Source organism: Eubalaena glacialis, chromosome 7, assembly GCF_028564815.1.
Source record: "Eubalaena glacialis isolate mEubGla1 chromosome 7, mEubGla1.1.hap2.+ XY, whole genome shotgun sequence".
In the NCBI taxonomy this organism is placed as follows: Eukaryota; Metazoa; Chordata; class Mammalia; order Artiodactyla; family Balaenidae; genus Eubalaena; species Eubalaena glacialis.
In genome coordinates this window covers 2,086,007-2,109,896 of record NC_083722.1, presented here as the reverse complement: position 1 = coordinate 2,109,896, position 23,890 = coordinate 2,086,007, and the positions used below count along the sequence as shown (strand labels likewise).

Genomic DNA, 23,890 nt, shown 5'->3' with positions numbered 1-23,890 from the left:
ACCTGGTGCTAACAAGGTGGCAGTCACCCTTTCTTTGTCAAAGCCATGTCAGAAAAGGCCAGCTAAAAACAGAAGGCTTCATAGTAAGAAAATGTACAAGTTTCAATAGAAAAATCATTCATCATACTAAGACCCAGTAAGGTCACAAACTGAATGACAAAAGACAACTAACAGATGCCAACATCAAGACGACAGAGACATTAGGATTACACATCAAAGATTTTTAAACAGCCATGATAAAAATGCTTCAAGAAGCAATTATGAACATGCTTGAAACAAATGAAAAAATAGAAAGCATCAACAAAGAAATAGAAGATGTAAAAGAAATTTCAGTGAAATTTTAGAACTGAAAAATAAAATAAGCCAAATAAAAAGCTCAGTGGATGAACTCTACAGCAGAATGGAGGAGAAAGAGGAAAGTCAGTGAAATGGAAGACAGAACAATAAAAATGAATGGAAATTCTAGCCAGTGCAATAAAGCAAGAAAAGGAAATACAAACCAAACAGATTAGAAAGGAAGAAATGAAAATGTCCCTGTTTGGAAATGACATGAAAATCTAAAAAAAATCTCCAAAAAAACTCCTAGAACCAGTTAGTGAGTTTGACAAGGTCCCAGGATATAAGATTAACATACAAAAAAATCAACTCTATTTCTATATTCTAGCAATGAACAAATGGACACCTAAGTTAAAAATACAAACTACTTATAATTGCTAAAAAAAAAAAAGGAAATAGATATATAGGACTTGTATGCTGAAAACTATACAACACTGATAAAAGAAATCAAAGACAATCTAAATAAATGGAGAGACGTACTGTGTTCATGGATTAGAAGACTCAATATAGTAAAGAAGTCAATTCTCCCCAAATGGATACACAGGTTTAACACAATTCCTATCAAAATCCCAGTAAGATTTTTTTTTTTAGATATAGACAAGATTTTTCTAAATTTTATATGGAAAGACAGAAACTAAAGTCGTTAAAATAACTTTTTAAATGAAGAAAAAAGTGGGAGAAATCGGTCCGTCCAATTTCAAGAACTTATGTCACTAGAGTAATTAAGACCATAGGTACTGGAGTAGGGATAGATGCATAGATTAATGGACCAGAACAGAGAACCCAGAAATAGACCCACACAAATATCCCAACTGATTTCTGACAAAGGACAAAAAACAATGCAAGGGAAGAAAGGCAGCCTTTCAACAAATGGCGTTGGAATGAGGCAAAAAGAAAAAAAAAAAAAGCGAACTTCAACCTAAGTCTCACACCTTATACAAAAATTAACTCAAAATGGATCATGGTACTTTCCCAATAAGACATAAATCAAATAACTGGCAAGAAAGACAACCAATATTTAGTTCTGTGTTATCATTCTTATGTTAGCAATAATAAATTTTCCTTGACAATAAAAAAAAAAAAACCGAAAAAAACTTAACACAAACTTAAATGTAAAACCGTAAGAATTTTAGAACAAAACAGAAAAAAATATTTGGGATCTAACCCTGACAGTGTCCTTAGACTTGACACCAAAAGTATAATACATAAAAGGAAAAATTAATGAATGAGTCTTCATCAAAATAAAAAACTTTTACTCTGTGAAAGACCCTGCTAAGAGGATGAAAAAAACCAAGCTACAGATTGGGAGAAAATATCTGAAAACCACATGTCCAAGAAAGGAATACTGTATAGAATATATAAAGAACACTCCAAATTCAACAGTGAAAAAACAAAATCCAATTAGAAAATGGGCAAAAGACATAGAGCAACATTTTTCACCAAGGAAGATACACAGATGGCAAATAAGCACATGAAAAGATATTCACCAACATTAGCTATTAGAGAAATGCAAATTAAAACCACAATGAGATATCACTACATACCTATCAGAGTGGCTAAAATTAAAAAATAGCAACAATACCAAATGCTGGTAAGGATGCAGAGAAACTGGTGAGAATATAAAATGGTACAGCCACTCTGGAAAACAGTTTGGCAGTTTTGTTTTGCTTTTTTTTGTTGTTGTTGTTGTTGTTGGCATGCGTGATCTTGTTTTTTGGTGTTTTTTTTTGGCCGTGCCACGCGGCTTGTGGGATCTTAGTTCCCCGACCAGGGACTGAACCTGGGCCTTTGGCAGTGAGAGCACAGAGTCGTAACCACTGGACCGCCAGGGAATTCCCAGTTTGGCAGTTTCTTTAAAAAATAAAAATAAAAAACCCTAAACATGAACCTACCATATGACCTAGTTATTTCACTCCTGGGTATTTATTCCAGAGAAACAAAGACTTATATTCACACAAAAACCTGCAACATGAATATTTACAGCAGCTTTACTCCTATGAAAGAGCAACAGGAGGGACCCTTGTGGTGATGGAAAGGTTCTGTATCTGACTGTGTCAGTGTCAATATCCCAGTGGTAATGCAGTCCTGTAGTCTGGCCAGATGTTATCAGTGGGGGAAACTAGGTAAAGGGTACATGGGATATCTGTGTTATTTCTTATAACTGCATGTAAATCTACAATTACCTTAAAATAAGAATTTTAGTTTAAAAAAGTGAAAAAGGCATGAGAGAAGAAACCAAGCCAGGATAAGATTCAGCAAATAAGAAAACAGGCAACTAAATCAATCACCCCTCTAACCCTTTGGTGGGAGTGGTAGGTGGGGCTTCAATTCTGTTTTCTCATAGCAGAAATATGAGAGCAAAATCCTTTGTAGGCTCCTAGGTTCCTTCCTGCTATTTATTTTTTCCTCACCTGATTTTCTTATTTCCTCTGCCCCTTTCCTCTGATTTTCTTCTTTCCTCTGCCTCTAGGACTGTAGCAAGATGCTAGGTAACACAGGGGAATGAGAAGAGGTACAAGGATGTGACACGTCCATGTCCCTTTCCTTCTCCTTCTATTATTGGCCCAATCCAAATGACAAAATCACATTTCCAGAGATGCCAGCTTCACAACGGAAGGGAAATGAAATCAAAGGAGCTAAGGAATAAGAAGGCCTGCGGGAGCAACCCACTCGGCAGATGAATGGATCGACGAAATGCGGTCTACACACCACGGAGTGCCACTCGGCAGGGAAAAGCGAGGCGGTTCTGACACAGGCTACCACGTGGATGAGCCCTGAAGACACCGTGCACAGTGAAATAAGCCAGTCACAAAAGGACAAATACTGTAAGATCCCACTTACATGAGGTACCCAGAGTAGCCAAATTCAGAGAGACAGAATGTAGAATGATGGTTGCCAGGGGCTGGGGGAGAGGAGATGGGGGGTTATTGTTTAATAGATACAGTTTCAGTTGGGGAAGATGAAAAAGCTTTGGAGACGGATCGTGGTGATGGGTGCAAACACTGTGAATGTACTTAATGTCGCTGAACTGTACACCTGAAAATGGTTAAAATGGTAAATTATGTGTCACGTATATTCTAACACAATTTTTAAAAAGTTAATTATGGGAAAAAAAACCCACAAAGAAACAAGAGGACCTTATATGCCTTCATGCTCTGGGGAGCGATGACAACTTTTCATTGAACAAAGTGTTTGGAATCTAGAAAATCAGTTTGAAATCACAAGTGGAACTCAGTTTTCTAAAAACTCAAAGCAACTTCCTGTCAGCATCTCACTAGGAAGATCACCACGTGGGAGACCGTGCAGTCATGGAAGATGCTCTCACCGGCAAACGCTGGCCGATCTTCTGGATTCGCCGCCCAGCACTGCTTCATGATGCTGATAACCTCCCGCGGGCAGTGCTCAGCCATGTCCTCCACATCCGGCCTGTTCCCAGATCTAATGCGCATCATCAGCTGCTGCTCACAGACAGCGTCTACGGAACAAAGAGGAGCTTAAGTTGAGCTTTCAGGTCCTGCTCCTCTCAGGCAGGGAGGTGACAGAACTTGGACAAAGCCACTGATCTCTCTCTGCCTAGGGTACGCTTTCAGTACAGCTGCCGCATCCAGTAGGGGCAGAAGGGCCCTGTGACAACGAGCTGATGAATTCCACTGCAGAGAAGATCAAACAGCATTTTAGTTTCTGCAGATGAAAGACAGAATTCACAGCAAAGCTGACTCCTCGTAGAACAAATGGAATATGTGAATGAAGCCAATGCCACACTCCAGATTTTCATACAAAGACAAATACGGGACAGCGCTTGCCTTGAAGGAGCTCAGTTTAATAAGAGTGACTTAAAATGTAGAGTGATGATGGCTAGTCGAGAATGTAGAGTGATAATGGCTATTTGAGAAGTAAGTACAAAGGGTTCTGGTAACAGGGTCATGACTAGAAGGTCAGAGAAGGCTTTGTTGAGTCCAGAAAAATAAGCAGGAATTATCCAGGTAAAGAATCGGGAAGGAGGATTCAGAGAGGAGGATTCCAGGCTAAGAAAGCAGGATATGAATAGATTGGAAGTTGCAGAAATCATGATGCATCCCAGAAATTATGAATAGTTCAGTGTAACTGGGCATATTGACTAAAGGAAGTGAGGGAAGGAATAAGGTTAGAGAGAGAAACAAAAGCCAAATCAGGAAGGACCCTGTACTCCATATTGAGGAATCTGAACTTTACCCTGAATGTCAAGGGTGCCTTGGCAGGATTTTAAACAGATGAGTGAGACGGTCTGATTTGCTTTTTAGGATGAGCAGTTTGGCTGTAGTGTGAATGGCGGGCAGCACGAGGAGACTGCCATAGAAATACAGAGGGTTTGACCTAGTGAGGGCCCTGTGGGGAATGGGGAGAAGCGGACGTACCTTGAATCAGATATACCTTGAGTTCACAGTTGTTGTTTTTGTTTTTTTTTTTTTTCCCAGCCACGCCACGCGGCTTACAGGATCTTAGTTACCCGACCAGGGATTAAACCTGGGCCTTCAGCAGTGAAAGTGAGGAGTCCTAACCACTGGACCGCCAGGGAAGTCCCGTAATTCATCGGTTTTGGTGTCTGATCGGATGCGGGAGATGAGGGGCAAGGTTGAGTCTGGGATGACTAAAATTTCTGGTTGGGCAGCTCGGCTGGTGGCTGGTGATGCCGTTTTCTGAACATAGAGCAAAGCTGAACGAGCTACTAGGGCAGCACGGAGTAGATGGATTTGTTTTGGGGGACGCTGCTTTGGGGTTACCCTGGTACGTGGACTGGGTCTGACTAATAGACAAGTGGATATCCAGGCCAGGGCTGGAGATGTGGGAGGCGTCAGCAAAGAGGTGATCATTGAACCATGGGAGCTGATAATCACCCAGGAAGAATGGGCAGGAGAACGTCCATTAGTTTAGATACTTAACACACTGAAGAATGGCTAATCTGTTCTCCTGCACGAACCATGACTTTCTCATCTTTATATTCTCCATTCTGAGTAAAGTCCCACAGTAAGTACTGAAAAGAAACAATTTCTGAATGAAGGATTAGGGGACGAATGAAAGTATGGAGTGTATGCCCTGAAAGGGTTAACCCCTCACAAGCAGAAGCAGGCAAGCTCTCCTGTCCGGGAGGAATTATGGAACAGCTACAGCACCTCCCAAGCTCAGATGCGTTATCAAGGCTCCTCCTATCTGTCCTACGATCCCTGATTCCTAAACTGAGACGACTCATTCTTTCAACAAACACTCCCGGAGCGCCCACTAGGCTCCAGGCACTGTGTGTGTAGATCCCGGGGAAACAGCAGTGAATGGATCAGATGCGGTCCTGGCCCTTGTGGAGCTTAAGAGTCCAGTCGGTCAGACAGACGTTAAATGAACAAACAATGATACATCTTAACTGACTTCACTGAAGGCCCATGTTCCATTGAACAACTTTGATTAGTCCTCAAATCCCACTCCTCTATAACTGCCTTACTTTCATACGGCTCCTTCTTGGCAAAGACGGCCCAGAGCACTATGGCGAAGCTGAACACGTCCGACTTCTCCGAGGGCCTCGAGCTGACGTCGTTCAGGTGCTCGGGGGCCGTGTAGTGGAGGCTGCCGCCGTCCTTCGTGGTGCCGCTCCCTCTCCTCTGCGCAGCAAGCTCCTCTCTCATCAGCTCACTCCACGTCTTAAGGGAGGCAAAGCCAAGGTCAGCTATCTGCAAGGGAGCAAACCCACAGGATTGTTCTGTGAAGGCTGCAAGCAAATCAGATTTGCCTTCAAATCTGGGGCTTCTTCAGTAGATGTGAGGTACAGTAACATTTCCATAAATGGTTGCACTCGGTAAGTTTAAAACAGCTACTTCTGAACAGACTAGTAGAAACTGTATGTCCTCAGCCATCTGGAAAATCTCCCTTAAGAAATGTCTGTGCGTCAGGTTCAAGCCCTGGTCCGGGAAGATCCCACATGCCGTGGAGCAACTAAGCCCGTGCGCCACAACTACTGAGCCCACGTGCCTAGAGCCCGTGCTCCACAACAAGAGAAGCCACTGCAATGAGAAGCCCGCACACCGCAACGAAGAGTAGCCCCTGCTCGCCGCAACTAGAGAAAGCCCGCGCGCAGCAACGAAAATCAAACACAGCCAAAAAATAAATAATTAAATAAACAAATTTATTAAAAAAGAAAAAGAAATGTCTGTGTGAAATTCTGGTATCTCAATTCTTACGCAATAAAACCTGGGGGCGGGGGGTAAAGGGGTGAGAAAAGCAGAAGATGTTTCTGCGATGAACACAACGAAACATGTTCATTCTAACTCCTCATGTATTCTGCATATGTTTTTCAACTATTTCTGAGGTTAGGAAAAAACAGGTACTTTCTTCTCAGCAGATGTGTATAGCAGATGGTACTGCATCTTCTATTTTTCCAAATGGTGCCCAGAAGCCCAAGGATGCGAATTTCCGAGGATCCCAAAGACAGACTGAGGATAAGGAGTGCAGTGCTACCTGCTCTGAGTTGGGAGCCTGAACCTAAGAGAAGACGGGATGAGAAGGAGGGAAAAACAGACAAAAAGGCAAAGAAAAAATACCAGGGTCAGACACAGAACAAAGAGGGAGGTGGCAGGGCAAAATGACAGAACACTACAGTTAAGAAATCAGAGGTGACAGTTCCACTTTTGCCTCAAGGAATCCAAGCATTTGGGGATGATTTCTGGCATGTGATTATCTAAAATCCTCAAATTCTAACCCAGAACATAACAGATAAGTTACTAATGTAAAGAAGAACCTTCTTTTAAAGACACAGGAATAAAAGCCCCCGTCCAGGACTAGAACAGAGTGTGAGACGCAGAACCTTCTGGTGAAGGGATGCCTGCGTAAGCGGTTCCCGAGCCCTGCCCCAGATGCCACTTGCCCTTTCAGGTGCTTGCGCTCGGGCTCCTGCCGCCAGTGCCGACTAGACGTGACGCTCCGCCTAGTGAGTGCGTGCTCTCGAGTGAGCGAAACACAGACCCTTTGCCTGCTTCCTTTTACTACCGTGCAAAGAGTTTTCAACAGGAAACTGAGTTTGAAAAAGGAGATGATGGGACTTCCCTGGTGGTCCAGCGGGTAAGACTCCACGCTCTCAATGCAGGGGGCCCAGGTTCGATCCCTGGTCGGGGAACTAGATCCCATGTGCCGCGACTAAGAGCTCAAATGCCTCAACTAAAGAGCCCGCTCACGGCAAGGAAGATCCCGCATGCCACGGGTACAGCCAAATAAATAAGTAAATAAATAAATACTAAAAATAAAAAAGGAGATGAAAGTAAATGAATAAATAAAAAGTTTCAACTCCATCAAATCTGCATCTTGCTTTTCCTTCCTTGGTAGAGCTTTCTGGTACGACCATTACCAGTTATGAGCTGAGCTAGCTCTTCTTTTAGCGTGTATCATGGCCGAAAATGGATTTACAGTGGACAAGTAAAACTAAAATTACCCCAATCCTCCAGAAGCCTTGACTATGGTTTACCTTAATGTGAAAGTCACCATCGACGAGGATATTTTCAGGCTTGAGGTCCTTGTGTATTACACCTTCTCTGTGTAAGTAGCACATTCCTTCAATGGTCTCCATAATTATCCTTCCTTTCACAGAGAGAGGGATACTGATCTAAAACGAGTGATAGTAAGCCCGTGAATGGAAAGGTAATCAAAGAGGCCAAAGCAACCGTTTCATTCAAGAGTAGTGGGGTCTGAACCTGAGGACAGAGAGACCAGGTTTCCGTCTACCAGGCCCTGCAGCACTGCTGTCATTGCAAAACAAGCCGCCCTTTAAGAGAGATTTCATCCCACGTGCTGAGGGTGTTCACGCTGTGCTTTGTCAGTGCGCAAATGAAACTTCCACGCCAACCTGGTAATATGCAAAAATGCTACAAAATTGAGCTCCTTGAGAACGAAACTATATTATTATTATTATTATTATTATTATTATTATTATTATTATTTACTTAAGATGTGTCCCGACTACCTTGCATGGTGCCTGTAATATTTGTTGAATGAATGCATATATATACAAAAAACACAAATATTCTCAATGGTGTACTAATATGATGTGCTACTATATATTAAATATGTAAACAATGTCATAAAAATGTATGTATGAAATAAGGTTAAGAGAAAAAAAATACAAGGGAATGTGCTCACATTGATCAAAAACATGTAAAGATTAATCTATGAGATGACACGATGTGGTTAAAACAATGCTAAAGTGAATTGAACATCTGTTTGGTGATTTGGTGTCAGATACGTCAAGCGTTTGTAGAGTCTCGGGTCACTCTCACTTAAAATTGTATTCTAGTTATATGAATATCAATGTTAACATAGACAATTTCAGTTTCTATTAAACAGTTTTGCTTAACATTGAAGAACACAAACTCTCACTCTGTGTGTGTGTGTGTCTGTGTGTGTGTATTATGCAGTCCCTAGTTTACAAATAGGCTGTTTCCTAAAAACTTATGTGTATGTTAGTTGTTGATAAACAGGGAAAAAATTTAAATGATGGAAGTTAGATTCCCAAGTCAATCCCACAAAACATCTTAAGTCATAATGTGGCTGCACTACAGTATTAGTAGCCTGATCACCACATACAAAAAAAACAAAAGCCAGAGATTCTGCCTTTTTCCTTGGTACACCTTTGGACTTGGGAAAAAATTCTGAGCATGCCAAGTAGATCCCCTTTCTTTCCCTCTTTCTGTTTGTCTCCCTTATATCCTCCTGAATTTCTTCTTGAGCCCCAACGGATGCACCTTATCTTAGCCTGATCCGTCCCACAGAATGTCTCTTGTCCCAAAGGATTTATCTCCCAATCAAAATGCCTACTTGCTTCACGGATCGTATCTCGTTTGGGGAAGAAGAGAAGTCTGATCAAATTACAATACAACCGGTAAGTGACTATCGTTTACCCTTCCCCGCAACTATCTGTGAGAGATTTGTCCGACTGAAAAAGAACTGAAGAACTGACATAGCTTCAGGCGGCTGGGGGGTGGGGAGGGAAGAAGATGGGAAGAGGGGGTAATATCTGCATAAGGACAGTCATAGCTCCCCCGCGGGCACTCTCTACTGTGCCCACCCCAGTTCTTTGCGTTCCCCACACCGGCCAGGCTCTAGTTCCTTCGCTAGTGCCCTTCCCTCTGCCTGGAACGCTGACTTACTCCCCAGTTCTCTGCTTCAAACCCTCTGCTTGTCCGTCACACTCCCGTTCCAGCCTCCTCCTTCTGGAATCCCTTCCCATCCATCCCACGCTGGGGTGAAAGCCCCTCTTCTGTGTTCCCACAGCTCGTTAGGAGCATGTCTATCAAAACACCACCACACCAGACTGTTCATTTCCTGTCCCGTTACTTGTCTGTGTCACATTTGCTACTGCTCCCTGAGCAAAGAGCACGAGGCCTTGCTCTTAACAGGTACGTACACTTTTAAAAATGCTTTAAAGTTATCTGTCTTTGGTAAGCAGTATTAACCTTCCTGTTCTAAGCCTTCCTTACCCAGTGTTGTTATTCTAATGTTCTATATTTAACCTGTAAGTTTCTTCAATGGCATCAAAATGCAATCACTAATATTCCATCTTCAGTCATTTATAGTGTACATCTTTTCATCAATCAATATTTAATTGTAATCCATTATGCACGCACCCCACATCAGACCACGTGCTTCGTGAAGACAGTGCCTGCCTCTGAACTGTGGATCTGAGAGTGGCTGACAAAAGCCGCCTACAACACTGAGACCTGGAGATGACCCTCCGAGAGAGGGATGGACACCTGTCTGTAGGCACTGAGAGGAGGGCGAGCCCACCTTCTGGGCATGGAAAGGCAAGGAAGATTTAATGAGGGACTGACTTGAGAAAATCCCAAACATCCAGCCATTCACAAAGGATTCTTGTGCACCAAGGAGCTGGCAGGGCGCGCTCTCGGGCCTGGGTACCTGGGCCTTGAGCACGTGCATGAGGTCGCCCTTCTCCATGTACTCCATCACCAGGGAGTAGTTCCCGTCCTCCATGATGACGCCCAGCAGCTTGACCACGCGGCTGTGCCGCAGCCTGTGCATCATCCTGCCCTCCTCCAGGAGGGCCTCGTTGTACCTGGGGGAGGGAAGGGGGTTCAGACGGACAGAGGCAGCCCCTGCCCCCTTCCCGCCCCCAGAAACGCTGTGGCTTGGTACTCCTTGGAGCATCACCGCACACGCTCTGTGATCCCTTGTGCATGTGCTGGTCTCTACCAGACACAGACCACAAGCTCCAGAAGGCGAAGCGGTTTCTCGTTCACTCTATATTCCTCCTTCCCAGTGACCGGCAGCGAGTGCTCAAGAAATGTTACATGGATGAACGAATCAACGCAAAGTATCAATACACGAACAGCAGCAGCGAAATGCGGCCGGAGCAAAGGACTGTGCTGGACAGTGTAATAAAAAAAACAGTCTCTCTCATAACCGCTCTGGCGAGAACAAAGGGAACCAAAACAATGCCACCAACTGCCTTAGAGAGAGGGTTCCTGGAACCGCTAATTCATGAACCAGCTTTTTGTTCCTGTACTTAGGGCTGGTCCTCACCAACACTGTGAAGCAAGGGCACCCATCCGTCTTCCCTGCTCCCTCCCATTCCCTTTCCATCGGCCCCTGCGTTGCCCTGGGTCTTCTTCCCTTTCTCTTTTTCCTCCTCTTCAGTTTTCTTCCTTTATTTGCCAGCTCTGAGCTCTTCCCTAGCCAGCCTCTGAACCCTCATCAGCGATTCAAGGATAATATCCACGCTTCGGGGTTATCTGACATAAAGCCCGGGTGCTGACCCGTGCACCCCATCTGTCTCATTCTAAAGCCGGTGCTGCCAGTATCCACCGCCCTGGCCAGTCACGTGGCCCATCTGCCTCTGCCCCCAACTCACTCGGCGCGCCTGGGGCCCGTGTACACCTTCTTCAGCACCACGAGCCCATGGGATCTGTGTAAACACAGAGACGCCTTTCCGAAGCCCCCGTCGTCCAGATCCTTCTGCTGCAGGAAGTCAGCGGAGTTCATCTTAATGTCATCCAAGGACATGTCTGGTTTCCTTCTGAGTGCTCAGAATGCCCAAAAAATACACAACTTTTTATTCCCCTCAGAGCTGTGCCCTGTGAAGAGAGTAAGAGGACACGTCAGTGCAAAAAAATCATTATTCAAAAAATATATGTAACGTTCCACCACGCGCTTGGTGTGCCTTTATTTTTTGAAGATAGATTTACAGTCTCTAAGATGAAAGTTTTTCATATTTCCAGGAATCACAGAAAACCACAATCTTTCTTCCTTAGACTTTCATTTCTAGCAACATGAAAGACTAAAAACTCTGTTACAAAGGACCCGTATACATTGGATAACATAATACAAACATCCATTCAAGTGCATAGCTAGGCTCAGCAGAAAGGAAAAGAACTCCAGGGACGGAAAACAAACAGCGTGTGGGGCAGGGGTCACGAGATGGCTGCTGTGGGCTGAACGTCCATGTGCCCCCCAGATTCGTGTGCCCCCCAGATTTGTATGTTGAAGCCCGAGCTCTGACAGTATTAGGAGGTGGGGACTTTGGGAGGTGATTAGGCCATGAAGGAGGCCTCATGGATGACATCAGTCATCCATGAGGCCTTACAAAAAGACAGGAGAGAGCTTGCTTCCTCTCCTCTCTCCGCACCCATCCCCCTTTCTCTCCACCATGTAAGAGTACAATGAGAGGATGGCTGGCCATCTGCAAACCAGGAAGCAGGCCCTCACTAGACACTGGATCTGCTGGTGCTTTGACCTTGGACTTCCAGCCTCCAGAACCATGAGAAATAAATGTCTGTTTAAGCCGCCCAGTCTATGGTAATTTGTTACAGCAGCCGAGCTAAGAAGTGGCCCTGTGGGGCACCACCAACGTCAACATCCAAAGGTCAGGGTTTAAAACCCAGCCAGAGACAGGAGCTGAGGTCAGGACATGCAAGAAAAGAGGGTTGGAACAAAGACTCCGCCCTTAACATGGCACTTCTCAATGTGCTACCCTACCCCACAATGAAAGGATGGACTACAAAAAAAGCAGTCCACTAGCAAAGGAACTTGTTTGTCTTAGACTGAGCTTGGGGTATAAAAAAAAGTCTCCATGTGAATTCATAACCTTGGGCTTGTCTTCAAATAGATTTGAGCTTTAAATTTACACTCCTCTTACCTCTTATGGCCAGGATCCCCCAAATTAAGAACTTTTATATAGAAAGTGGTCACAGGCTGATGACATCCCTGGGTTATAAAGTTAAAGCAAACAAAACACCCCCAAGGCAGACCAGACAGGATTCCCACAAATAAAGCCTAACTTAACATGAGCTCCCTTTCCAAAATTATAAAACACCAGAAAAAAAAAGTCCACCATGAGCCAAACCCAGCATATACAACAAACAGCAGTATTAGGCACCAATTGTTCAGGTAATTAAACTACTGAATATCCTTAGAAATAAACAGGTTTAAAGTAATTACGAACAAAAGAAAAGGAATTTGAAGAATACAAAGAGAACAATGCACTATCTAAAAAGAGTAGGAAGATATGGAAAGGACGAAGATTGGAGACTTTGAACACAGGGCCAGAAAGTGCACAATATGTGTAATCTCAAAACACAGCTATACGCTTCATCTTTCTTTCCTTCTTCCTTCATTCATTTAGTTTTCCCAAACTGAAATGAAGAATAAAAATCCTCGGGGACCAACATGTGACACCAGTACACACCCACCGGAACACCCAGAATTAAAAAGGCCACCACCACATGCCAGTGAGCCGGAATTCTCACACGCTGTTGGTGGGAACACAAAATGGTACAATCACCTGAGAAAAGGTCTGGCAGTTTCTTATAAAACTAAACATATACCTACACTATGACCAAGCAATTCCAATCCCAAGGGAAATGTAAACATATGTCCCCAAAGACCTGTACAATGCTCACAGCAGCTTTATTCATGACCGTCCAAAACTGGAAACAGTTGTCCATCAGTAGGAGAATGGGCCAAAAAAAAAACCCTGTGGTGTATTCACAGATAGACTACTACTCAGCAGTAAAAAGCAATGACCTCATACACACAACAGTGTGGAAGAGTACCAAAAACATTACGCTAAGGTAGAGAAGGTACCGAAGGACCCATAGTGTATACCTTCATTTACATGAAGTTTCAGAACAGTCAGACTCATCTGTGGTGGAAACCGGTTGCCCAGGGACGGGGTGAGGGACCTTTCTGGGGTGAAGGTAATGTTCTACCATCTCAGTGGGGGTTTGGGTTACACAAGCAAAATCATCTGTCAACACCCAACAAATGTACACTGAAGAACCACAGGCAAATTTTACATCTAGAAAAATCTGTAAACATGCTGAACTTGTTAGCGGTATGCATGCTGAAATATTTATGGGTAAGTGTACTGATATCTGCAATTGACCTTGCGGACAGATAGCCTGGTGGACAGACAGAGGGATAAGTATATGGATAATTATATGATAGAGCAAGCAGAGTAAAATGATATAGATACTGCATATATTAGAGTTCACTGTAAAATGTTTAATTTTACTTTTTTGTTTATACATATTTTTCATTTTTTTCCCATACACCCCTCACCCATTTGTCCTAATAGTACATTTGTCAAAACTAAGAAACTAACATTGGTATGTCACCATTAACTAAACGCTCTACTTTTTTCTGATTTCACCAGTTTTTCTACTAATTTCCTTTTTTGCTCCAGGATCCAATCCAGGATACCACACTGCACTTTGTAGCTCTTGATTTTTTTTTTTTTTTTTACCTTGTGACCGCTTCACCCATTTCTCCCACCCACACCAACTCCCTTCCTCTGGTAACCACCAATCTGTTGTATCTATGAGCTTGTTTCCTGTTTCTTTAAATTTAAGATTCCACATATACATGAGATCATGCAGTATTTGTTTCTCTGTTTGACTTATCTCACTCAGCATAATGCCCTCGAGGTCCTTCCATGTTGTTGCAAATGGCAAGATTTCATTCTTTTCATGGCTGAGTAATATTCCATTGTATGTAGACCACATCTTCTTTATCCATTCATCCATCGATGGACACTTAGGTTGTTTCCATACCTTGGCTATTATAAATAGTGCTGCAATGAACATAGGGATGCATACATCTTTCTAAGTGAGTGTTTTCATGTTCTTCAGGTAAATACCCAGGAGTGGAATTGCTGGATCATATGGTAGTTCTATGCTTAATTTTTTGAGGACCGTCTATACTGTTTTCCATAGTGGCTGCACCAATTTACATTCCCAACAACAATGCACGAGTTCCCTTTTCTCCATATCCTCGCCAAAAGTTATTTTTCTTTTTGATAATAGCCACTCTAAAGGTGTGAGGTGGTATCTCAGTGTGATTTTGATCTGCACTTCCCTGATGATTATGATGTTGAGCATCTTTTCACGTGTCTCTTTACCATCTGGATGTCTTCTTAAGAAAAATGTCTATTCAGGGACTTCCCTGGTGGGGCAGTGGCTAAGACGCCGAGCTCCCAACACAGGGGGCCCGGGTTCGATCCCTGGTCAGGGAACTAGATCCCACATGCATGCCGCAACTGAGGTCGCATGCCACAACTAAGGAGCCTGGGTGCCACAACTAAGAAGCTGGTGAGCCGCAACTGAGGTGCCAGCCTGCCACAACTAAGACCCAGTGCAACCAAGTAAATAAATAAATAAATAAATATTTTCTTAAAAAGTCTATTCAGATATTCTGCCCATTTTTTAAAAGATTTTTTTCTTGTTGTTATTGAGTTGTGTGAGTTCTTTATATATTTTTTGTTAATAACCCCTTATCAGATACATGATTTGCAAATATTTTTTTCCATTCAGTAGGCTCCCTTTTTATCTTGTTGATGGTTTTCTTTGATGTCCAGAAGCTTTTTAGTTTGATAGTCCCACTTGCTTAGTTTTGCTTTTGTTGCTTTTACTTTTGATGTCAAATTTGAAAAATCATCACCAAAACCAATGTCAAGGAGCTTACTGCCTAGGTTTTCTTCTAGGAGATTTACGGTTTCAGGTTTTGCATTCAAATCTTCAATCCATCTTGAGTTAATTATTGTGTATGGTGTAAAACAGTGATCCAGTTTAATTCTTTAGCATGTGGCTGCCCAATTTTCTCAACACCATTTATTGAAGACACAGTCCTTTCCCCATTTTTAGCCTAGCCTACCTAAAATGTGCTGAAAACACTTACATTAGCCTACAGTTGGGCAAACTCATCTAACAAAAAGCCTGTTGTATAATAAAGTGTTGAATATCTCTTGTAATTTACTGAATACTGTACTGAAAGTGAAAAACAGAATAGCTGTATGGGTACAGAACGGTTGTTAAGTGTATTGGCTATTTATCCTTGTGATTGCATGGCTGACTGGGAGCTGCAGCTCCCTGCTGCTGCCCAGCATCATAAGAGAATTTCATACCACATATTGCTAGCCTGGGAAAAGATAAAAATTCAAAGTACGATTTCTACTTAAAGCCTATTGCTTTGGACCATCATAAAGTTAAAAAATTATAAGTCAAACCATCATAAGTTGTGGACCATCTGTATTCTTGGCTCTTTTGTAAGTTAATTGATCATTTATGTGTGGATTTATTTCTGGGCTGTCTATTCTGTTCCATTGATGTATGTGTGTGTTTATGCTGGTGCTATACTGTTTTTTTTAAATATATACATAAATTTATTTATTTGTTAGTTTTTGCTTTCGGCTGCATTGGGTCTTCGTTGCTGCACGCGGGCTTTCTCTAGTGGTGAGCGAGGGCTACTCTTCATTGCGGTGCGTGGGTTTCTCATTGCAGTGGCTTCTCTTGTTGCGGAGCACGGGCTCTAGGCACGTGGGCTTCAGTAGTTGTGGCACGCGGGCTCAGTAGTTGTGGCTCACGGGCTCTAGAGCACAGGCTCAGTAATTGTGGTGCACGGGCTGAGTTGCTCCGCAGCATGTGGGATCTTCCTGGACCAGGGCTCGAACCCATGTCCCCTGCACTGGCAGGTGGATACTTAACCACTGCGCCACCAGGGAAGTCCCTGCTATGCTGTTTTGATTACTATAACTTTGTAATACAGTTTGGGAAGTGTAGTATCTCCACCTTTGTTCTTTCTCAAAATTGCTTTGATGACTTGGGGTCTTTTGTGTTTCCATACAAATTTTAGGATTATCTGTTCAATTTCTATGAAAAATGTCATTGGAATTTTTACGGGAACTGCACTGAATCTGTGGTATGGACATTTTAACAATATTAATTCTCTGAATTCATGAGCATGGAATATTTCCATTTATTTGTGTCTTCTTCAATTTCTTTCCTTAATATCTTGAAGTTTTCAGTATACAAGTCTTTCACCTCCCTGGTTAAATTTATTCCTAGATATTTTACTCTTTTTGATGCAATTATAAATGGGACTGTTTTCTTAATTTCTCTTTCTAATAGCTCATTATTAGTATATAGAAATGCAAAATATTTTTGTATACTGATTTTGTATCCTACAACATTGCTGAAATTGTCCATTAAACAGTTTTTTGATGGAGTCTTCAGTTTTCTATGCAAAATATCATGCCACCTGCAAACAGTGACAGCTTTATTGCTTTCTTTCCAATTGGTATGCCTTTTCTTTTTCTTGCCTAATGGTTCTGGCTAGGACTTCCAATACTAAGTTAAATAAAAGTGGCAAGAGTGGGCATCCTTGTCTTATAACTGATTCTGGTTTTTTTTGGTTTGGCCGCACCTTGCATGCAGCTTGTGGGATCTTAGTTCCCGGACCAGGGATTGTACCCTGGCCCTCAGCAGTGAGAGCACAGAGTCCTAACCACTGGACCGCCAGGGAATTCCTGTCTTGTTTCTGATCTTAGAGGGAAAGCTTTCAGTTTTTCACTGTTGAGTATGATGTTAGCTGCAGGTGTAAAATCTTTTTAACTTTGCACTTTGAAATTTTTCTTAATGAAATGTTGGGGGCAGGAAGTTGTTTGTTTGAAAGTACCTGAAGGGGCTTCTGAAAATGCCTAGGCTGACAGCAATCCTGTGCAGTGGGCTGCTGCAGTCTGGCTCAGGCAACCAAACTTCTACACCCTTTACAAAGGTTTCAGTGGGCCCTGCCCCTCCAACAAAGCTCACATATCAGCACGGAAGATGATGCTATGAACCATTTTCCTGTAACAGGAGACATTTCCAAGCAAGAGGAAGTACCCTCTGGAAAGAAGCACATCTGTGGGGCAGAGACAGGGGTTGGGGGAGGCTGCCCAGATAAAGGGCATAAAGATGGAGGGGACAGGGGTGAGTCAGGGACTGAAGGTGAGGTACCAGAAGCCATCATGATGGTGCAAAGAGCACAGGCTTTTCTCCCGTATGAACTCTAGCTCTAATTTATCAGCCCTGTGTCTTGGGTAACTTACATAAGCCTCAATTTCCTCATTTGCAAAAGGAATAATAATGACTGCCTCACAAGACTGGTAAGGATTATGTGAGAAAAAATATGTGAAAACACATTTGTTGCCTGCTTTACGGTTCTGGCTATGATTGGCCCACTGAGCCATACGCTTCCACGTTCATCCTGTTTCCCAAGCTTTCAGAATACGAGTGTGCAGCTGGGATCACTCTTCTCAGCAGCTCTCTACTGACCAGTCCTTGTGAGGGTGGGGTGGGGGGAGACAGAGTTATCTGTCCCACTCTCCCCTACAAGCCCTCTGAGGGCACATTCTTCTCCTGGCTAGAAGCTGTTCCTACTTCGGGTCTCAGAAACGTCATTTCCTCAGGAAAGCCAACCCACATCTTCCCATTAGACATTTTTACAGCACCCAGTACTTCCCCTTTGAAACAGGACAGCTATAATTTGGGAGTTATTTCAATTAAGCTCACAGAAGGCAGGAAACTGTCTGTCTTATGCACTGTCTACAGTGTCCAGCACAGAACCTGACATATGGCAGTTGGTCATTAAATACATAATTTTTTTAATAAAAGAACTATTTAATCATCCAAAAATAAAGAATATAGTTAAATGAATTACAGCACATTCATAAGATGTAATATTATACGACCAATACATTAACAGGTAGATGGCTAGCTATACATATAGATATATGTACAGGAAAAAAGACACAGCGAAAGACACTAAAATGTTAGCAAGGATATCTCGATGGTCGGGTGATTTTTACTTCTTCTTTACACTTCTACTACATTTTCCAAATTTTCTACAATAAACATGAATTACCTTTATAATAAAATTTATTTTTTAAAAGGGAATAATTCCTTCACTCAGTAGTTCTTTATTCTAAGGAATCAAATCAGAGATACTGATACAGAGTATGTACAAGGATGTTCCCGGTAACATTAGGTAAAACAGCAAAAGCACATAAAACAACTGACAGATACAGGATAAGGGAGAATAAGTTATGACCCATTCACACTATGAAATACATCTAGCAGTTTTCAAAAATGATGTTATGTATGAATGTTTAGTAACATTAAAAAAGGCTCAGAGACAGAGTAAAGAAACAAGAAGGAATTATAACCATGCCCTGAAATATGGCCATGGGTTATTAAGATTCAGCTCTCTCCTTCAGCCCAGGTCTTGTCTCCTCAGAGCTGCCAAGACCAACTAGGACCTGCGGTGCCTCCTGCAAGTGGGATGGAGCTCAGGGGAGGGGAGCCTCCACACGGGTCGGGTCGGCTGCACTTCGTGAGGCTGGCTCCTGACCCCAGCTGGTTCTCCTCAGTCTGCGGTTTGCTGGTTTAGTCTGGTCTTACTTAACCTTATGCACCTTTTGCATGGTTTCCAATGATTTCTTTTGTTTTTACTGTTTCCCTCCCTATTTCTCCATGAATGATTCAACTTTATAAGCACTGAATATTTTAGGAAGGACTTGTGAGTAACTTAGATACCCAAGAGTCACAAAAACATTGAATGTAGGCAGGTAGAAAACCACATTATAAAGCCATGTTACAGAGTAGTTAATGAAGGCACGCACACTAGCCTGTTATATCGTCTTATGATTAATTTCAACAAAGAATGTAATTGTATCTATTTTAATGGAATTTATTGTTTTCTGTATATTTAATTCAGTGACTTAGGGAAGCAAATCTTTTCCATTGAAATTAACTGAAAATCCCAAGAAACTTCACAAATTATCTTCTAAGGTAGGGTAAGTCTATATATCAAAATATTCATATCTATATTCAATTTTGTTAGTCAATTATACCTCAGTAAAACTGGGGGAAAATACAAATTATTAACAATATATAATACCAAAAAAACAGGCAAAACTCATCTACAGTATTAACAGTCAAGACAGTAGTTCCTATTAGGTGGAAGCAGGAGGCTGTGAATCAGAGAAAGCGCAGGGGCTTCAGGAGTGATGGCAATGTCTCATTTCTTCTTAATGTTCACTTTGTGATACTTAATACAGCTGAACAGTTATGACTTGTGTACTTTTCTGTGTATGTTATACCTCAATAAACAATTTTTAAAAAACTTTAAAAAATATTCATATTTACCTTTAAGTGGTAGAGGACTGTTTTTTCAATTTTTCAATGATGACCATACATAATGAGTCTGACAGAAAATGCTGGCTGCCTACCTATCACTGCCCCCCTTTTTCCCTGCTAACAGAACTCTTGTTTTTAATGAGGTATCCAATGGGGATTTCTCAAGGTTCTTTGATTATAACTGCTTGATACTTCGCCCCAGATAAACAAGAGCTCTGAGCAAGGAAGATCTAAATGATGAGCAAGAGAGAAGACTGGAAGAGTTCAACCCAGCGTTATCATGTACGTTAGCACATTATGACCCTCTGAAGTACCAATTTACATCGTTCCAATTTACAAATAAAGAAACTAAAATCTGGAGTTTAATGATTCACCTAAAGTAGCAGATCCTGGAACTCAGCCTTCATCTCTTCACGCAAACTTCCGCTATCAGCTCACTAACACATGCTACTTCTCTAGAGGGCAACCAATAATGTCTTTGTTAAAATCAGATGCAAAGACTTAATCTTACAATTGCTCACCTAAACTAAATAAGTATGTGACAGTCAGAAACATAAGGAACGTACAGACTAAATTTAAAAAACATACGAAACTAAGTGGTTCGAAATCAATATTCTACAGGTTAACTAACACGATCATTTTTGCCAGAGTATAATATCCAACCAAAGCATGGGAAGCTCTGTGTTTTTTCCAAATTCCCAGATCATACTGGTGGTATTAACATGTGGATTAATAAGCACCCAATAGTAATTTGCGATTTTGGTAACTGCTATTTAGGGATTTTTTTCTTAATTCTCATTAGTAGTCACAATCCTGAAAGTACAGTATAGCTCTGGTGTTCAATATAGCTCAGAGGAAAATGAAAGTTAATTGTTACTGCTGTTTTATCAGTAATAATAATGATGATGATGATATACCCCCAAATATTTTAAGCAAGCTTTGTCTTCACCTTTTGTGTTTAGAAGGGCTGCAGTTTTCCAAATTTATAATAGACTATAATTTCCTCCCTGCTCTTGCACCTACCTGATGGTTACAAAATGCAGATCAAGTAAGAAGTCACTCTGCGCTCCAAAGCTCACTCCTGCCTTGATTTCTTCAGGTGTAAATCAGGGGAGAAGTAATAGTGGTCTAAAGACCAAAGGACTTCTGGGAAGTTGGTTGAATATAACAGCCTCGGGCTTTGTCCAAGATACACGAGCAAGGAAGAGCCAAACGATCAGAAGACAAAGAAATGAAAAACCAACACACCCTTTGTGGGGTTTTGTCCGATGCTTAGGAAAAAAGGATGTAACTTATCCTCTTCAAAACTCTCAAGAAACCAAGAACAAGCCTAATGAAGAACAGAAATGTATGTGTGTAGCCAGGACATGGAAGCAACCTAAGTGTCCCTTGACAGATGAATAGATAAAGAAAATGTGGCACATATATACAATGGAATATTACTCAGCCATAGAAAGGAACGAAATTGAGTTATTTGTAGTGAGGTGGATGGACCTAGAGTCTGTCATACAAAGAGAAGTAAGTCAGAAAGAGGAAAACAAATACCGTATGCTAACACATATATATGGAACCTAAAAAAAAAAAAAAAAAAAAAAAAATTTCTGAAGAACCTAGGGGCAGGACAGGAATAAAGACGCAGCCTAGAGACTGGACTTGAGGACACAGGGAGGGGGAAGGGTAAGCTGGGACGAAGTGAGAGAGTGGCATGGACATATATACACTACCAAATGTAAAAGAGATAGCTAGTGGGAAGCAGCCGCATAGCACAGGGAGATCAGCTCGGTGCTTTGTGACCACCTAGAGGGATGGGATAGGGAGGGTGGGAGGGAGACGCAAGAGGGAGGGGATATGGGGATATATGTATACGTATAGCTGATTCACTGTTATACAGCAGAAACTAACACACCATTGTAAAGCAATTACACTCCAATAAAGATGTTAAACAAAAACAAAAACAAAAACTCTCAAGAGATTATGAACATTTCGTAAAAGCACACGCCACTGACCACCGAACAGAAGACGCCTCCTAGGGTGACGGCATCCTCCCCTTCGTCGCCGTTAACCCTTCTTTCCCACTTGCCAGCACACGTCTACGACGACGCGGAAACACTTCTGACTGCTTCGCAATTCGCGGCGACCCCAGCGCCCCAGTCAAAGGCCCTTCCGAAGGGCGGGGGAGGAGGCCCGGCCTGGGACGCCTGCGTGACCCTGTTGCGGCGAGAGCACGCACCGCTGAGGCTTAAGGGCGCCGCAAGGTAAACCCACCATCCCCACCAAAACAGAGGTGACCACGTGACAGTCCGTTCCTACGTCACGCCGTTATCGCGCCCGAGGCAGGTGTCCGCCCTGTCCGGACAGACCGAAACCCCCGGCCAGTGAGGAGCCCGGCTGGGAGGCAGACATTCAGCAGTTCTGCGCCCGACTTCCCGGAACACCGCGGACCGCGCCCACCGCCTGACCTCCGGGAGCGTCGTCGCCCGCCCACCGCCCGCGCGCCGGAAGCGGAAGCCCCGCCCCTGGTCGGAGGCCCACCCGCGAGACTGCCTGCGGCCCCGCTTCCCCGCGCAGCCGTACCGAAGGATTCGCTTTCGCTTCCGCGGGAAACTTCCCGAGGCCTGAGGCCGGGTGAGGGAAGAGGCGGCGGGGGCAGCCCGGAGTTGCTCCGACGCCCGGCAGCCTCGCCGGCGCGGGGCTTGGGTGGGAGCCGAGCCTGACAGGGAGTCGCCGGGGCGGAGCAGTCAGCTCACCGCGCCCGGCTCCGCGGGCCTGCCGTCCGCCGCGTGCAGTCCAGCGGGTCGGCGCGCTCCGGCTCCCCTTGGAGTGGGCCGCCGGACCCGGCGCTCCGCGAGGCCAGTCCGGTGTCCACGTCGCCTGCGCGCCGACTGAAGGAGCTCGGCCGGCGCAGGGCGTGGACTGCTCGCTCCGCCTCCGCGCCCCCTCCTGCCCGGGAGGAGGACGACGAGAGTGCCCGCCCCGCCCCGCCCCCCGGCGGGGCCTCCTGGCCGCTTTTTAAATCCCAGAGGATCGCGGCTTTGCTGTGTTTCTGAGCGGGGTTGGGAGGCCAAGAGAAGAGAGTTAGTGCGCCGAGTCATAGAAACCACTCACGGAAACCTCCCAGGCGGGACCGGCAGCGCGGGAGGCACTGGGTTGCTTACCCGGGGGATTGTGAGCCTTGCGGGTCAGCAGCGCTGGAACCTTAGGCAGGTAGCTACCAGTCTCTCATCTCCTTCACCTGTAAAGTGGGGATAATCTGCTCTGTGGGGCTGTGGAGGAAGAAACTGGGTACTTATTTTGCAGCCCTATACAAAGGTGACTGGGAAGTCTCAAGCAAAATGGGAAATGTTTGCTATAGTGTTAGGTTAAAAAGCTAATTATATTCACAGCGTGATTATATACTGTAAAAAGATACATACAGGGGCTTCCCTGGTGGTGCGGTGGTTGGGAGTCTGCTTGCCAATGCAGGGGACACGGGTTCGAGCCCTGGTCTGGGAAGATCCCACATGCCGCGGAGCAACTAGGCCCGTGAGCCACGACTACTGAGGCTGCGCGTCTGGAGCCTGTGCTTCGCAACAAGAGAGGCCGCGATAGTGAGAGGCCCGCGCACCGCGATGAAGAGTGGCCCCCGCTCGCCGCAACTAGAGAAGGCCCTCGCACAGAAACGAAGACCCAACACAGCCATAAATTAATTAATTAATTAAATTTATTTAAAAAAAAAGAAAGATACATACATCAAGAGAATGAGATGCCACAAGATGAAAATATTTGCAAAAGGCATATCTGATAAAACAGTTATCCAAAATATACTAAAAGTGCAAGAAAAGGAAAAACGCAGTTGAAAATGGGCAAAAGATCTCAACGGACACCTCACCATACAGACTGCAAATAAGTATATGAAAAGATGCTCAATATTATAGGGTATTAGGAAATTGTAAATTTGAAAAACCAATGAGATACCACTACATACTGCTGAGCTAAAATAAACTGACTGCCAACTATTTCTCCAGCAAAAACAGGTTTATTATGAAAAGAATTGCAATTTGGGGGCTACCACCACGGGAACCTGCATGCAAGTCCCCAGC

At 43.6% G+C, this 23,890-nt stretch overlaps 1 protein-coding gene across 3 annotated transcripts in view; it reads right to left on the bottom strand.

The window, feature by feature from the left end:
- The window catches only part of RIPK1 (receptor interacting serine/threonine kinase 1), a 37,208-nt gene extending 14,511 nt beyond the window's left edge, over positions 1–22,697 (bottom strand). The window contains exons 1-7 of one of the 3 annotated variants that reach the window (XM_061195669.1): positions 22,386–22,697; positions 21,818–22,019; positions 11,213–11,435; positions 10,261–10,417; positions 7,817–7,954; positions 5,807–6,032; positions 3,662–3,811 (exon numbers count right to left, since the gene is read on the bottom strand). In XM_061195669.1, coding sequence (XP_061051652.1) covers positions 3,662–3,811; positions 5,807–6,032; positions 7,817–7,954; positions 10,261–10,417; positions 11,213–11,364 — 823 coding nt within the window. In that variant the 5' untranslated portion in view covers positions 11,365–11,435; positions 21,818–22,019; positions 22,386–22,697. Of the gene's footprint in view, positions 1–3,661; positions 3,812–5,806; positions 6,033–7,816; positions 7,955–10,260; positions 10,418–11,212; positions 11,436–21,817; positions 22,020–22,385 lie in introns of those variants that run through there. The other 2 variants (XM_061195668.1, XM_061195670.1) reach the window with 2 other exon arrangements.
- Positions 22,698–23,890: the final 1,193 nt, after the last annotated feature.